The 16,248-nt window shown below is 36.4% G+C and overlaps 3 protein-coding genes across 3 annotated transcripts; 1 reads left to right on the forward strand and 2 right to left on the reverse strand.

Moving 5' to 3' along the window:
* Window positions 1-342: 342 nt before the first annotated feature.
* LOC101308761 (uncharacterized protein At2g29880-like) lies at window positions 343-1,313 on the forward strand. Its single transcript, XM_004298056.1, has 3 exons — window positions 343-432; window positions 531-620; window positions 714-1,313. The coding sequence occupies exons 1-3, from the start codon at window positions 343-345 to the stop codon at window positions 1,311-1,313; spliced, it is 780 nt and encodes a 259-aa protein (XP_004298104.1).
* Window positions 1,314-3,772: 2,459 nt separating this feature from the next.
* On the reverse strand, window positions 3,773-7,365 carry LOC101296087. Its single transcript, XM_004296750.1, has 11 exons — window positions 7,187-7,365; window positions 6,894-6,995; window positions 6,655-6,809; window positions 6,458-6,551; window positions 6,183-6,253; window positions 5,991-6,097; window positions 5,678-5,799; window positions 5,399-5,487; window positions 5,002-5,064; window positions 4,435-4,533; window positions 3,773-4,315 (listed from the first exon to the last, which is right to left on the reverse strand). Exons 1-11 carry the CDS (start codon window positions 7,311-7,313, stop codon window positions 4,205-4,207), a joined length of 1,140 nt encoding a protein of 379 aa, XP_004296798.1. The 5' UTR covers window positions 7,314-7,365; the 3' UTR covers window positions 3,773-4,204.
* Window positions 7,366-7,922: 557 nt separating this feature from the next.
* Window positions 7,923-10,902, reverse strand: LOC101296367 (RING finger and CHY zinc finger domain-containing protein 1-like). The gene is made up of 12 exons (XM_004296751.1): window positions 10,694-10,902; window positions 10,515-10,602; window positions 10,370-10,426; window positions 10,248-10,280; window positions 10,074-10,151; window positions 9,848-9,891; window positions 9,701-9,741; window positions 9,071-9,153; window positions 8,892-8,983; window positions 8,735-8,804; window positions 8,553-8,594; window positions 7,923-8,384 (listed from the first exon to the last, which is right to left on the reverse strand). The coding sequence occupies exons 1-12, from the start codon at window positions 10,741-10,743 to the stop codon at window positions 8,259-8,261; spliced, it is 804 nt and encodes a 267-aa protein (XP_004296799.1). The 5' UTR covers window positions 10,744-10,902; the 3' UTR covers window positions 7,923-8,258.
* Between the last annotated feature and the right edge of the window lie 5,346 nt (window positions 10,903-16,248).

Consider the following 16,248-nt stretch of genomic DNA (forward strand, 5'->3'; position numbering starts at 1 on the left):
TTATTATATATATATATATATATATATATATATATATATCCATCTATCTGTGTATGTTTGTGTGTGAACTGTATATGCTTGTATTATGGTACATATTGATCTTGGAAATGAAGTTACTTTTAGAAGACTATATGCTTGTTTTGACTTGTTTGCATTTGTAGTATTATTGATGTGTTTATAATTAAGAAACAAAACAAAGATTATATATATACATACTAATGAAAATATTTCTATGTATGTATAATAGAGTATTATCATCATAGTTGATCCAAAACAAGTCGGGAAAAAAGTGGGAATTATGAGCAGTGGACCAAGGAACAGAGTGATACCTTGTTAGGACTCATGGTTGAAGCCGCCGTTAGGGGATGGCGTGATAATAGTGACATCTTAAGTAGGACAACTGTGGAAGAAAGAATACTTCATGTTCTTAATGTAAAACTTGGGTGTCACCAGACCTTCAAAAACTACCAAAGCAGGCTGAGATGGTTTAAAGGTCGATGGACCTCTTATTCTACTCTTATACGTTTTAGCTTGGTTTTGGATATGATCCTAGTACAAAGAGGTTCACTGCAACTAATGAAGTATGGGACGAATACCTTAAGATGAGCTTCCTAAATACCGTATGAGTTTATTAGTTTATTCTCACAAATAAACTTAGCTACTATTAATTACAATAATAATCTCTTTTTTTGTTCTTTTTTTTTTGGTTCTAGGCTCACCCAAATGACACTGACCTACGTTATGGGACATATGAAGATTATGAGGACTTGGAAATTGCTATTGGGAATGGTGTAGCGGTTGGGAAAAACTCGATTGGGTTGGGTGGTGACGTTACTGATGCAAGAACATTAGTTGTTGAAGAAGGTAGAAAGGTATGCATAGAAGACTTTGATTATGATATAGAAAACGAAGCATTTGTTAAACCAACTGAAGATAATCCATCAGCTCATCCAACATCTCCCCTTCAATCCCCTGAAAATTTAGAGATTCCAAGGCGAGGAACTACCCAAAACAAAAGAAGTAGAGCCGAGTATGAAGGAAATTCTAACTCAACTAGAGGCACCCCTCAAAGTGGCGTTATGGAGAAGCTTGATAAACTTCATTTTGGTTTTGAATCTATGATTACCTTACTAGAGAAAAGAGACCGAAAAAGTAAAATTTGGGATGCCATCAAGGAGATCCCAAACTTGAATGAAGCTACTTGTTTCACTGCTCTTGAGTTGCTTGATACCAAAACAAAAAAAGATGCATTCTTCAATATGTCTCCTCAAGAGCGGTCAAATTGGATATTCCACAAGATGGGAGGATTCTAGATTGTGACTTGTTATGTTATGATTTCTTATGTGATTCTATTATGAATTAAAATACATTTGGTCTTTTAAGTTCTTTTGGTTATTTGTTTTAGATATTATCGGATAACTTTGCTTATTCTGTTACCATGATGAATTTTGTAATGAAAGATGCTTTATGCTTTATTGTGTTAAAGATGTTACTTCACCAGCTTCTGGGCTATATTATTATTTTTATTATTTTTCTAGATTCTATTTATTTGATTTGGAGTATAAGGTTATTTATGATACGTACATTAATTTTTTAATATTGCAGCAAATTATATCCTTGTGCAGAATGGACGAGGATGAAATTAATGGACAAGAGATAGGGGGAGAAGAAATAGATGAAGAAGAAATTGAAGAAATAGATGAAGAAGAAATTGAAGAGGAATTTTATGAAACAATCAAGTCTGTATTGATGGCATTGCAGGCAATAATCATTGTGTTAAAAGAAAATATGAGTATGATGCATTAACGTATACATCGTCCGCTCAAACGAAGACCTATCACTAGGAAAGGATATCACATGTGCATCGTTTGTTGAAAGAAGACCCCCAAAGCTTTCGAGAGTTGCACCGAATGTATCCAGATGTGTTTCTAAAGTTGTGTGGGATTATTAGAGAAAGTACACTTTTAAAAGATACAAGGTATATATGTGTTGAAGAGATGGTAGCAACCTTCTTAATCATTGTGGGGTATGGTAATGTTCGGGAAAGGTTCGGTCGCTCACATTTTGCTACTAGCCAAAATTTCAACAAAACTTTGAAGGCCTTGAACACTATAGCCCCAATCATGATGGTTAAACCCGGATCAGCTGTGCCCTCAAAAATAAGGCGGACACAAGGTTTTACCCATACTTTAAGGTATTTTTTGTTTTTAAAAGTTACTGTAAAACATGCTCATATAAATAGTTTTTTTTGCTTAAATTTTTTATTTGTATTTCGTATTGAAGATGTGCTAAGCTCTTTGTTATTGATTTCTTTTTTCTAAGAATTGTATCGGTGCAATTGATGGCACCCATATTCCAGCAATGGTAAAAGGTCGTGAAGTAAGTAGCTACTGTAATCGTCATGGAATTCAATCTCAAAATGTCTTGGCAGCTTGCAACCTTGATTTACAATTCATATATGTGCTAAGTGGATGGGAAGGTTCGGCATATGATTCAAAATTGTTAAATGATGCCCTATCAAGAAGGAATGGACTTGAAGTTCCTCAAGGTAATTTAACCTTTATTTTTCACATAAAATATTATGTCGGTTAGGATTTGACATGATAGTGATGATACCATGTTATAAATAGCTATTTGTGTGTGCCCCAAAATTTTTGCTGGAAATTTGTTGACAAGTTAACATATGTAATGAGCACACTAGTTGCTAGTCAACAAAAATGGTGTTACACTTGATGCCTAATTTTTATTTTTATCTTGTCTGATTGGCACCTCTTTAGGTAAATTGAAATCACAAATTTGGTCATTGAGTCAACTTCTCCTCTTATTATTCTTCTCTGGTTCATGAGCTATTATTAAAGTTGTCCATTGTGTCTTAGCTTTCCTAAGTCTTTCTTTACGTTTTGCTTTAACTTATGTTGTCCTTGTTCTAATATAGTAAAAGTTAGTAATTTCCCTTTTATCAGTTTGTTGGTTTGGTGAGGTTGAGTATTTGTTTCATAGTTTGACATGCTAATTATTATATTTTATATTGTCAGGCAAATATTTTCTTGTGGATTGTGGATTTGCTAATCGACGTCAATTCTTAGCTCCATTACGAGGTGTTAGATATCATCTTAAGGATTTTGGTGGTCAAGGTCGCCATCCCCGAAATGCAAGTGAGTTGTTCAATCTTCGTCATGCATCATTGAGGAATGTGATTGAGAGGATATTTGGTATCTTTAAGTCACAGTTCACAATTTTCAAAACCGCACCTCCATTCCCATATAAAACACAAGCAGAATTGGTGTTAGCTTGTGCTGGACTACACAACTTTCTTCGCAAAGAATGTTGTTCCGATGAATTTCCTGTTGAACCAGAAAATGATTCATCATCTTCATCCTATCTAGATATGGAAGATGAGAATCTTGAACTTCTTTCTCAAAGTCAACTACGGCAAAGAGCAGAGGCTAATGCTTGGAGGCTTTCTATTGCTGAAGCTATGTGGCGAGATAGACCGCGAAATGGTGATAATGGAAGTCAAGAGGACAACAATGAGAATGAGAATATTGAGGAACATATGGATGATGTGGATGATGATGAAGAAGATTATGACGATAATTAGGTTGGAATGGATGAATACGCAGCTTTCTAATGTTTTTTTTTTTTAAGAATCTAATGTACTTTGTTGTCTTTGAAATTTTCATAATGTGTTTCTTTGGTTGTCTTTACATATTTGCTAATCTGGTTGACATAAATAAATTTATAAAACTTTTTTCTTCAAGTCATAATAAGTATTCTAATATGTTCTTTATTTTATTATTGTTATAAGGTTTATTCATGCTTTTATGAAATCCAAACAAATCCTTTTAAAACAATACATCAAAATCAGTTTGAATCCATGTGGAATTAAAACAATCTGTGGATTCTCAGAATCAATTAAAATCCACAGATTATAATAAATCAATCAGAATCATTTAAAATCTAGATTGAATACACCCCCCTTAGAAAGACAATAAGATTCTAATCCAAACACATGATTATTTCTTTTCTAACGAAGGGAACTAGAGGTGTCTTTCTAACGAAGGGCACTTATTGAAGTGCTCATCGACCAAACACATGGTTATCTCTTTTCTTTTTCTCTTATCTTGGTCTGGACACTGGTTCTTCTTTTACAAGATACGAACAACAGATGAGCTACAGCTTTTCAATCAGACCGCCAAGGACTTCAACAGAGAATGCCTTCTTTGCTGGTTAGGTCCTCCATATTTACACTCACCTCCAATCCAGTTTTTGATAGCATCACCGGAATGTCAGAGTTTAAGGATACAGCTAATGCCTGGACATATTCCAAAAACATGGAGCATGTAAGCTTAAATTCAAAAACAGACTATTGAACTACCAAACCATTCTTTTTCTGTACAACTGTAACTGCATATGAAAAACAAAATGGTATACCATCCTATCCTCTTCTTTTTGGCGCTTGATAACCTCTAGTGGCCACTCACTAACCAACTTTTGGAGTTCAACCGCAATCTTGGGCTCCTTTGCATCAGTCTGCAGTAGAAAAACCTTGATGCTCTCAGCAATTAAAAACAGATGAACTGATATAATGTAATGGAAACCGTATGATAGACTAAATGGTTAAAACCCAAGGCATTCTTGAAGAGAAAATATCCATTTGGGAGACTACTGATACATACAAAAATAGACACCAAAAATAAATAAATAAATAAGGACATAAATAAAAAGAAAAACAGGATAAATATTATGCCTCTTTTTAATAACTACTTTTTGTATGTTATTTACTGCATATCAACAGGGTGGACCACAATTTTTAATGCCATCATCTATCCAGATATAAAAAACAAAGGACATGATAGATGTTTGCTTCACTCTTTTAATAGAGAGATTTTGTCATGATTTTCATGAGTTGCTAAGACTCTAGATTCTAAGTTAGCCTCATAATGCAAATCATGTTCTGGACGGCATCATAATATGAAGTGATGCAAACAATAACTGAACCTGATTTAGTAGTTTTTGAATGACGGCCGCAGCTTCCTCAGGCTTATGTTCTAATAGTAAACCCTGCAAAAAAATTGGGGAAAAAAAAAAGAGATCAATTAATTGAAAATAATACCTCAACAAACCAAATAATCCCACCAAAAGGTAAAAGTAACTACAGTAATTACAATTCACTACCAATACACACACATGAAAATCCCACTCACAACAGGATACACTAGATATGCGAAGCAATTTAACCAGATGTACAAAACTATAACAAGGGTTGACTTATCTTGTACTTCGCAAAGAATAATTATACATCTCCAGTCCATTGCTTAAGGACCCCACTTATAAGTCAGTTTGGTTTTAACAATGGGAATGATAGATGAAAATGTAACTATAGATGATTCAGTACCTTTGCACATGAAAATCCACTCACAACAGTGTGCTTCTTCCAAGACTCAGATCTCAACTTCTCAATTTCCCATAAGGATTCAACATCTCCTGCAATGAGAAAGTTGAAATGCTTTAACAACATATTGGAAATCATCATAGGCAAATATCAACTTGAATAAAAAATAAAAAAATAAATTAAAAAAAAAGAGGTAAGAGGTACTAGGTTGGCTGATGAGCGGATGACTAGACAATAAACATGATGCAACACAGTTCAAAAGATCTGAGAATTTGTAGAGACCTATTTTAGCAGCGAATTCCATCCAGACGTCAAATGCAGATCTCCGTAGCTTTACTCCAGCCTCAACAAACCTCTTTGAGTACTTGGACATCAACTTCCAGTTATCAGTATTGTAACAAATGCTGCAATTGAAAATACAAATTAGAACAAAAAAACGTGTGACATTTTTCTATTATTCTAATGAATGTCTTATTTCGTTGCAATCAAACCGCTACAGAGACTACTGTTCCTGCATTCTGAGTTTATCTGACAAAACACTGTAAAAGTCAAAAGGAAAAGCATTACTGCACTGTTAGCTTATGAACCTAGACACCTGAAAACAATATCTGCTGTGCCAGCTTGCAAGGGTAAGTCATTATCCTTCAAAAGTGTCATTACATCCGTCATAAGTTTAACATCATTGTGCTGTTTAGCATATGTCTGCAGTCAATTTACGGAAAGAATTTATTAGATATATAAACCAGAAGAAAACCCTCAATAGTAAAGAGCCAATTGTCATTAGTACCAGTAAATGGTGAGCAGATCCGATACTAGGGGTCAATCCGTACACATTGTGTTTCCACAAGGCCTTCTTTCCTGGAACATCAAACAATTTATATCTAATAATACCACATACAACTAAAATTAATAGCATTATGTAGTATATAAAAAACATAAGTCCATAACTCCGAACCCCTAGCCATTTACATGCACAGATTTTCCTAAAGTCTACTTTGCTGATTAATGACAAAAAAGAACAGACCCGACTTGAGTCATAAACAGCATCTTGGTACGGCGTACCTAAGTCGAGGGCCCCCACACGAGCACATGCCTTAGTAACCTCTTGGCAGAGATTGCAATTAAAATTAGAATGGATGCGCAGATTTGACAGTCTCTACAATTGAAAACCAAAGCACAAAGCTATCAACAAAAAAAACCTTAAACATCACTTACAAGATCCAAATTGAAACCATAAGCTGAGAGATTCTGAAACTTACAAATCGTCGCAGGTTCTGCAAGATGTCAAATAAAAGCTTAATATCATCCTGATTATTGCAATTCTCAATCGAGGACCACAACCAAGCATTAGGCGGCATCGACCGTTTAACTTTCACAGACTCCAGCATTCTATCATACAGCTCCTTCACAGCCTCTGCACTTAACAAAACAGTGGCATTACCTCCAAACAAACATAAACAACAATGTCGAGCGATTTACACCAATTCAAAGCCACAACCTGTAGGCATGGCTTCAACCGCACTCGCCTCGGATGAAAGAAGTGCCCTCCATGTCATCATTGTCCACATAGAGTGTTGCTCCACGCAACCTCGGGTAATGCCTATATGTAATTGAAACATCCCAAAGTTACGAAATAGTTGATTTGAATCATATAGCATCAGTAAGGTTCATTCAAATTTCAATCTCAGAAGATCAACAAAGCCTCTCAGTTTCTTAGTAATTCGCCTATCATTTCAGAAAATAAACTTACGAAAAACGAAAACCTAGAATCTGAGAAATGGTGGAGATTACCGGAGAGAGTGGTGAGCTTCCGCCATTGGAGACAGGCGCGTGGAGTTTCGGGAGCGACGAGGCGTTGGGGGAAGATGAAGATTGGAGATTTGAGAACTCGGGGGAGCCTGCGAGTGGTGGAGAGCATGGCTTCGGGAGGGCCGAGTCGACTCGCCGAGTTTTTTGTTGGGTTTTGGGAGAGAGAGCTAAAGCCCCGGGTCTACTCACACAGGGTTTTGAGAGGGAGCGGTGTGTTCATGTGCAACGCCAGTCTAGGGTTGTCTCTGTGGAACTTCGTTTGTTTTCTATTGGTTGAGAAAAAGTTACTACTTACTGCTTCAACAGTTTAACCTGGATCGACGATACCCTTCCATTTTACAGTACAACTACATTTGTTCTTCAAGCTTTCAATTTGAGCATAAAGGATCTGGTTTGTGTAGGTTTGTTTTCTTGTGTTTAGGGTTTCTGAGCTCTGTGTTCTATGTTTTCAGTGTGTTACTCTATTGAGTTATCATCATTGAAGGTACAACGATAGTTGGTAATCATTATATCTCACAAAACACTTGAAGTTGCCAAGAACAAGTTCTAAAGTCATTAACTCTCTCATGGTCTTGGGTAAATCATGCATATACATATCATCTGTTTTTCACATCCTAGTTCTGAGTCCATTGTTGTCTTTGAATTCAATGATCCTGTTATCTTAATAGGTCTTTGAAAACGAATCAACTTTATTAGGACTCGGGAGGTTCCTATATTTTGCACTGATAGTCTAGCAGGATAAAATTTCTCAATACAGAGAAAACTTTAGTTCAAGAATCAACTTTCATTAGTCCAGAACAGAATTACAGTATATATAATGTTTACATCAACCCCAAGACTGATTACATGGGTTTTAGAGGAAAAATAGCCTGGAAAAAGTCTGATGCACACATACAACATTACAATCATTTTAAAAGAACCGTAATGCAATGGTACATAATTAATTGAGGATAAAAATTGAATCAATCAAGCTCCCCTTTCCAGGGCACATTTGAGGGTACAAGCTTTCACTGCGCCTACCGGACTGGACATATTTGTGGCTAACATCTTCTGATCATTGAGGAAGAACTGGAGGGGCAATTGTGCGAGTGTTGTATGATTTGCAGTGGTTGCATTTCTGGCCAATAATGTGGAAGAAAACTTCGGTTGTGTCATTGCAGTCATTGCAGAGGATCCAAACCTGCAAATTACCATTGCTTCTTAGACTTATACAGTATAAAACAGAAAAGACACTTATTCCTCCAGACTCCAAAGTCTAAACCAATGCGAAAAGCAGTACCCTGGTATTAGAACCACAGTGACCTTAAATATTTATAGGTAGACCTGAACAAGGATACAAAATAGGTACCTTTTTATTCCGATAATCCTCGGGCATAACGGTTGCTTCGATCTGGAAAGTATGTAAATGCTCAGATTAGTATGGAATCATCATTACTATCATGTACAACTGACAAACAGAAATATTCGGTTCAATCTATAAGTTAATTGCTATATTCCACAATATTATGCACTTATATTTGATAAGCCTACCTCTTCATCGATTCTCTTCCAAGTTCTAGACATGTCAATCACGGACTTGGAGCATATTGGACAACAATATCTGAAAATTTTAAGAAAAATTCAGGTCAGGGAGATACAGATCATTTTTAACTTGTAAACTGATGAATTTAAAAGAGCTGCCACATACTTGTCCCGCTTTATCATTTCGTTGTAACATTCACAATGCATCGTGTGCCCACATTTCATTACAGTGGTGTCTTTCAGAGAGTCAAAAAGGAACTACATAACACAAGTTTACACAGTTAAGTTTGGAAATGACAGGCTGTTTTGTTTGAATAACAATACAAGGGATATCTCCATACAAACCTCGTAGCAAATGGGGCAGTGGTGCCGCATGGAGTTCTCTACACACAGGTGGTTATCAAGCAAGCTGATCGAATAGCAAGACCCTGAAAATTCATGAATTCATATGTGAATTTATGCTCCACAAAATTAACATCAGGTAAGCTTGTCGATAAAAGACGATCCATCATGGCATATGAAGACTGAAGTATGATATAAAATTATCATTTGACAAACAAAAACTGCTGCAATCCTGCTATTAATATTTCCATGGAATGACTGATCAAAAAGCATGCAGGTAGTTCCACAGTGACAAAAATCTTGCTTTACCACTCTTTCCATTTACAGGGTATTGCACACAAGAGGCTTATCGCATCAATAATATTCCACAATTCAATTCCCACAAATGGGAACTCATCCAAACAATGAGAAAGATAATCAATGACTGGTACACAAAACTCAACTAGTTTCCTAAAAATTAAATGAGAAGCTTCTAAGAAGACACATACAGAATTTCAAAACTTAATGTGTTTTTCAAAACCTGGAGGTCCTAGGTAATAAACTCAAAGGAACAAAGCAATTGCTAGAAATTCATTAAAACACACATGTACAATTTCAGAAACAATATTTGGCATAATGATTGCAGGCACATACCACACTTTTTGCAGTGATAAAAATTTTCACGGCCACCGATTCTGTTTTCCACATTATAAGTATGTTAGATCACTCCTTACTCTCAAACATATTAAATGACAAATCAGCCATATAGAAACAGCTAGTGGATATTGAATTTGGACTAACCTGCAGATCCCACAATCATCACAGTGAAATTGCCCTTTCTCAGTCTGCAAGTCATATATGAAAAAGCTTACTTTAAATAAGAGCGAAAAACACTAGTCACATGTAACGATCACACACCAATATCAAATCCGAATCCAGTAGACTCTAGATTAGAGACTGAAATATCAATAACATCAAAGACAAAGACTTTCACCGGGATTGACAGTAATCAAACATCCAAACTTACATCATCATCATAGAACTTGCAAATATCACAGAAATATTCCCCCATACTGACGCCGCAGTTAGTGCAATCTCGAGCCACCTAAAACCAAATCAGACATTAATCAAAACCATAACCCAAAAGGCTTCTTCTTTTTCTCCTTTCATGGTTCAAAAACCAACACAAAAACACACATACCGGCTGCTCTGTGTCACAGACAGAACAAATAACCTGAAACAGCATCACAACACCGCAATGAGAACACAAAAACCATAAATTACAAAAACAGAGACCTTTAAGTCATGAAATGAATCACATACTTGTTTAACATCGTGTCGAACGAGCTCATGCCGATCAAAGGGGTTGCTCAACATGCTCTAAAGAAATCAAACACAACCCAGATAAGAACAAGAACCAAAGCTTAAGAATTTGAAACAATGGTTCAGTAAATTAATATCAATTTACCGTGGCCTCGTTGTGGCAATGGCGACATGGGTAGATCTCGTTGCAGCACGGAGCTCGAATCCGGCATCTCCTTCTGTAATGCTTGCATCTACCAAAAAACCAACAAAACAAATCAAACCCAAATTGACAAAAAGCAACAATCTTTGAGAAATAAAGAGGAAAGGAACAAAGGGTAATACCCGTAACCCATCTTCCCAAAACTTCGACGTTCATTGCCTGAGGCTTCCATGAGAGTAGGAGAAGAGAGGGAAGGGAATCGCAGACAAAGCAAAGAAGGAGAAGTTTCCCGATTTGGGAAGGATGGGGTTGGCTTCTCTGTTTGTCTGAATCCCCCTCAATTAGAAAGAGACAGCCAGCCCCATCATCATCCTTAAGGCACAGACTACCCTTTGCATTACTTCCTCCATTAAAATAGTCCCTTTCTCTCTCTTTTTTTTTTTTTTTTTTTTTTTTCATGAGAAAATCCAATAAATAAAAATCTGTTATTACTATTTGGGGAAATTTATGGATGCCTTGCCGACTTGGAACGAGGATAAGGTGAGGAGGGGAGAAAAGGACAGGCGCCGTTTTATGGGCGAATCAGAAAGCAGAGGAATGAGAGAGCAGGGTGACCAAATGAAGCAAACACTTGCAGAGGGGGCACCATTATTTGCTTCTCTTCCCTTTTTCATGGAGAAGGGGGAGTGAACCCAAGAAATGGATCACTACCGAAAGTTGGCAATATTTAGGTCTTCTGCAGCTCTGCTACATACATAAATCTAACATGATTCACTATTTTTTATGGCATTGTGAATTTGTGACAGTGTGCTCATTAATTTTTTGCTACAATTGGAGGTTAATGTTGAGGAGCATTTGCAAGATTGTAAAGAAAAGGAAGATTACAATGGATGGTCATAAAACGGTCAATATTAACCGTATCTAAATGTAAAGCCAAAATAACTTGGGAAAAAAGAACACCTAGCCAGATCTTCTGAAAACGTAAACCGTGGCCGAGATTTGTAAGAGCATCAGCAAGAAGTTGACTTCTTAAAGAACATGAACAAAACTCACTACCAACATGAAGAGCATATCGATTTGAGATGTACGCCAAGAAACTTCATATGCATTATTAACGCAGTTAGGAGGGAATCTCCTTTGACCACAATAGACTTGAAGTTGAAACTTTTAGCAACATTAAGACCATTTTGCACTACACTTAGCAATCGGTGTATGGTTTGTTCAACCAGAAGATGCATGTTGATAACAGCAAACAAGTTAAGGGTAGTGTGGCAACTCGTTTTCTATATTCTGTTGGGTACTTTTTGAGGCTGTGGAGGGATTGAGCTGGGGATAAGATTGGTGAACTTAGTTATGAGAAGTTAATGTCATCTATGCACTTTGGTTGACTTTTTATGGGAGCAAGTAGACAAGTAATGCTCTTGTCATGACCCCAACAAGAAGTCGTCCATGAAAGCAAAAAAGAAGTGCCCTGCGTGCTTCCACCGGTGTTTGCCTACCCAAGATTTCTCACTTGGCGCAAGGCTAGGTCACAAAATTCACCCAAGAAGCAAGAAGAGACAGAGATCACCAATCACCAGGATGGTCCAAGAAAAGCTACTTTCTATGTCAACAACCAAAAGGGAGGGATGAAATGTGGTCTGTTAGTTTTTGTTAGTTATGAGACCCTGTGTCCCTGTGATAAACAACAATTGTAGTCAGTGTATAAGGATAATAAAATGGTAAGAAACGATAAGAAAATTTATTGAAATTCCTAACGCATACCTACCATCTATATTATTACGTCCCACAACCAAAAACTTTTCTTTCATTTGGAACTATTTTCTATGCCTTTTTCCTTTACCAAATATATTTATTATTTAACGACAACACGGTCTATCAACTATTTTCGATAATTTTGTTGTTTTGACAGGTTTTACCTAGTACTGTTAGAGTTCAAGACACGCGTTCCACATGATCCCGCTACCGAGAGCACATCGAAAACAAATATCATCTTATCATGTCATTTTTGGAAACTAGAACTTCAGTTAAAGTTTTTATTCAGATTTAGCTAGTCTTTAGTAAATTAAATAATCTAAGCAACTAAGGGGATGCGTGAAGTGTATTTTAGTCATAGGTATTAAATTTGAATGCTGATTTTTTTTTTAAATCGAATGCTGATTTTATAACAACTTTATCAGATACAATTATTCCTTACATTCGATTATAAATAGTTTCTTATTATGTGAGCAACTCTGTAGTATTTGATCATCATTATCTGAGCAATCTGCAATATTTGATTTAATATCAAACTTTGATTGGTTTACATATATAATGTAGTTTGGAAGACTAAATACTATCTAAGAAAATTCTACAATATAGTAATTTATGACATACATACAATTACCCTTTCAGACTTAATTATTCTTTTTTTTTTAGACAAATAAGCATTTCATTGAAACCCAGAACAGGTTAGTAAATTACAAGCCCAAATAAAAATTTGAATTAAATTCAGTTTACCCCCTTGTGGTTTGAGAGTGACTTCATGTTAGTCCTTACATTTTTAATTTCATCAGTTTATCCCCTGAACTCTTTAATTTCTATCTGTCATGCCCAAATTCTTATATTCTTTTGGAATTGACCGTTAATTCTAGATACGAGCCCCACAGTTAAGGTTAAAATTATCAACAGTTAACGTCTGATTTGGACTGAAGATAGGACATTAGTCACGGTTGAGAAAAATTTAAAATTTTAAGAGGTAAACTAATAAAATTGAAAGTATAGGGATTAACATGAAGTTACTCCCAAACCTCACGAGGTCAACTGAATTTAATTCTAAAAATTTAGATAGCAAAATACAAACCCAAAAACAACACCAAAAGAAATCTAAAACAACCCAACTCATAAGCAAACCCTACAGATGACCTAAGCATAACAGAAACCAATAATAGCCGCCAACCCACCTTCGTCGCCGCAGACTACCACCACATATGTACGGAAAATTGTTCTAATGGCCAAAACTGATCGCGATATGAAATAGCCACTCCAGAAAGCCCAAAAACCAACCAAACCAAGTCAAATCATACCAACACTCGCAAACACATACATCAAATCCACCATGAAACTCATTGCCACAAAGCCAGCAGAATAAACACTGCTGGAACCGTCGCAAAGAACCAAGAAAAGTAAAAAGGACATAAGTGTCAGTGCATACACCAGAGACGCTGCTCGATCTCTATACACCTCCATTTCACAACTTGCATCATAATGCATTGAACAACGGTAGAGAGAATGACCTCGAGGAGCCCAAGGTCGTACATCTGAAGAGGAAAGTGAGGAAGATCGATGAGACCTGCAGATATTGATTTTGAGGTTTGCATAGAGAAAGCATGAGGCCAGATCTGTGATGCATGGATAAAGCAAAAAGGAGAGAATGTTGTATCGTACCCGTACCCGATACAGATACACGTCCGATACGAGTTAGATACGCACCCAACACCAGTTTTACGTATCCTTGACCATGTAGGAAATTTTGACCGACGGGATACGTGGGGGATACTTGTTTGGATACGTTTTTGGTTTATTCTCAGTCATTGTACACCAATTAAAGAGTAAAACCAAACCTTATAGAACAGATCAGCCACTCTCTCCTCTTCCCTTATTTTATTTGTCTTCTATTGTTCTCTTCCTCTTTGCGACCATGGATCAGAATTTGATATACTCGAGTTGAAGGTTGATTGCTTCGAAGGCTTGGAGGGTTGATTGGTGTTTGGTGATCACTGGAGCTATAGAGCGTCAGGTTAAAGACGCAGTTTGCTTGAAGGCCGAAGCAAAGTACATGGTTTATCCAGTCTTGGACCAAAGTAAAAGTGGGTGGTTTATCCACTTTATCGTTTAAGACTTTAAGTAGATATGAAGGTTAATTGAATTTGAATATTAGATAGACTATAACTCTATTTAGTTTAATTATCGATTGATTTATTTAAGTATTGCCTATTTGGTATTACTATATTTTTGTAAAATAGATTTATTAAATTTATATATTTTATATTTTTATATTTTTTTTATTTTACAAAACGTACCCGTATCCTATTTTTTGAAAAAAATGTATCCGTGTATCGTATCGTACCAGTACTCGAGTCCCGTATCCGTATCAGTGTATCATAGGGCCAGATCTAGAGGAGAGAAGAAAACATGAAATCGGGAAGAAAAAGGACATACTCCGTCATCGGAGAACCGGATAGGGTTGTCAGAAGGACGGACAAAGCCGTCAGAGGGATGGACAAAGCCGTCCAGCAGGCAGACAGAGCAGCCGGAAGTCGGAGCACACCGACAACTCTCAACGGAGGCTCCTAGCAAGAGAAAATTTACTTTCCCTAGAAAAGTTAATAGGCTTTAACCACTCCGACTTAATTATTCAAACAAGAACATACTTTATTCTAATGATAAATCATTGCTTATCCCAAGACATGTGTTAGTTTAGCAAGGAAATAAAAAGAAGAAATAGATAAAAGCTAGTGGCACATAATCAAGAGAACACGTTGGTCAATCTAGCTAACTCTTGAAATATACAAAACTGTAGTTGTTTTCGATACTTCAAGCGTGTGCGAGAAAATATTAGTTTAAATCGTAAATTCGATAACTCCATAATTTCTAATGTCGTGTTTTTGTTAGTTATGCATTGTCTTTAAGTTTGTTTGTTGATCAAATTAAACTTGGCATCATTCAATTTAAGAAAATATTTATTTTTTCCGACAAAAAGGACATATTTATTACATAATTTAAATAAAACTTGCTATTTGATAAATTTATTTAAAAATGAAGTAAACATACATGAACAGTTCCCTCATTTTTTGAACAGTTTTCACATGAGATATATATTTCTTTGGTTGAAGATTAAAGTTTGAAGGGTTGAAGGTTGCAACGAGATCGATCGGCCGCCCAGGGGAACAAAGAACTTTAAAATAAATAAATTAATTATGAGATCTAGATCAAAGGGGAGAATGAGAAGAGAATAGAGACCTCTACATTTTGAAAGATCAAAGGTGGACAACTGGGTGGGTAATACATGACATCACATGCCCTCTAGAGGTGAATGGGAACTCTTTCTTTCTTGCACATATTTCCAACTTCGTCTGGATATGGCATGGTACTCTGTTATTAAAATCTAAAATCTCTTTCTCTGTTCAACGCTACCTCCTAGAGGTCTGTGCAATCGGATGTCATGTTGGACCTGAGATAAGTACAACCTTCAATTCTTCACTGCTTGTTCAGTGCAGCACATTTTCATTGGTGCTCATTTGTCATTTCCTTCCCCATATCTGCCATCTTAGTGAGGTCCCCAAAAATTTGCAGAGCAGCTGCTTTGGTACTTCCAACTGATTTATGCTAATTTCTACGAAAAAAAAAAAAAAACCAAGAGGGGATGGTGATGACGACTACTTCTGGTACTTTATGACCTATCTTGCTGGATCCCTACTTTCTTGAGTTCTTCTTCATTCTATCATATAGTAGAACAAGTCTTGCTCTATCAGTCTATCGGGAAGGAAGGAGCACATCGATCCCTCCTCAGCTTTAGCTTCTGGCCCTCTCTGCCTCACTTCCTGGGTATATATGGTATCCACCCTATGACACAACTGCATTTAGTTGCATGCATGTGACCTGCTTATCAGTATGTGACTTCAATTCAATGGTTTTGAAGCCTGCAGGGTCAAAAGACTTGAACATGCCACATCCCACAAGTACAATATTTGCCAAT

The sequence above is a fragment of the Fragaria vesca genome, linkage group LG4 (genome assembly GCF_000184155.1).
Source record: "Fragaria vesca subsp. vesca linkage group LG4, FraVesHawaii_1.0, whole genome shotgun sequence".
Classification (NCBI taxonomy): Eukaryota; Viridiplantae; Streptophyta; class Magnoliopsida; order Rosales; family Rosaceae; genus Fragaria; species Fragaria vesca.

What these genes read in the sequence shown, in the direction of transcription:
- LOC101296367 (XM_004296751.1), bottom strand. Translation starts at nt 10,743, where the DNA reads ATGGAAGCCTCAGGCAATGAACGTCGAAGTTTTGGGAAGATGGGTTAC. An exon ending in TCTGTGACACAGAGCAGCCG is followed by an intron (nt 10,152 to 10,247) that starts GTATGTGTGTTT and finishes ATTTGGTTTTAG; the next exon opens with GTGGCTCGAGATTGCACTAA. An exon ending in GATGATTGTGGGATCTGCAG is followed by an intron (nt 9,742 to 9,847) that starts GTTAGTCCAAAT and finishes TGTGGAAAACAG; the next exon opens with AATCGGTGGCCGTGAAAATT.
- LOC101308761 (XM_004298056.1), top strand. Translation starts at nt 343, where the DNA reads ATGGTTGAAGCCGCCGTTAGGGGATGGCGTGATAATAGTGACATCTTA. An exon ending in GAATACTTCATGTTCTTAAT is followed by an intron (nt 433 to 530) that starts GTAAAACTTGGG and finishes TATACGTTTTAG; the next exon opens with CTTGGTTTTGGATATGATCC. An exon ending in AGATGAGCTTCCTAAATACC is followed by an intron (nt 621 to 713) that starts GTATGAGTTTAT and finishes TTTTGGTTCTAG; the next exon opens with GCTCACCCAAATGACACTGA.
- LOC101296087 (XM_004296750.1), bottom strand. Translation starts at nt 7,313, where the DNA reads ATGCTCTCCACCACTCGCAGGCTCCCCCGAGTTCTCAAATCTCCAATC. An exon ending in GGTTGAAGCCATGCCTACAG is followed by an intron (nt 6,810 to 6,893) that starts GTTGTGGCTTTG and finishes TGTTAAGTGCAG; the next exon opens with AGGCTGTGAAGGAGCTGTAT. An exon ending in AAAAAGAAGAGGATAGGATG is followed by an intron (nt 4,316 to 4,434) that starts GTATACCATTTT and finishes GAATATGTCCAG; the next exon opens with GCATTAGCTGTATCCTTAAA.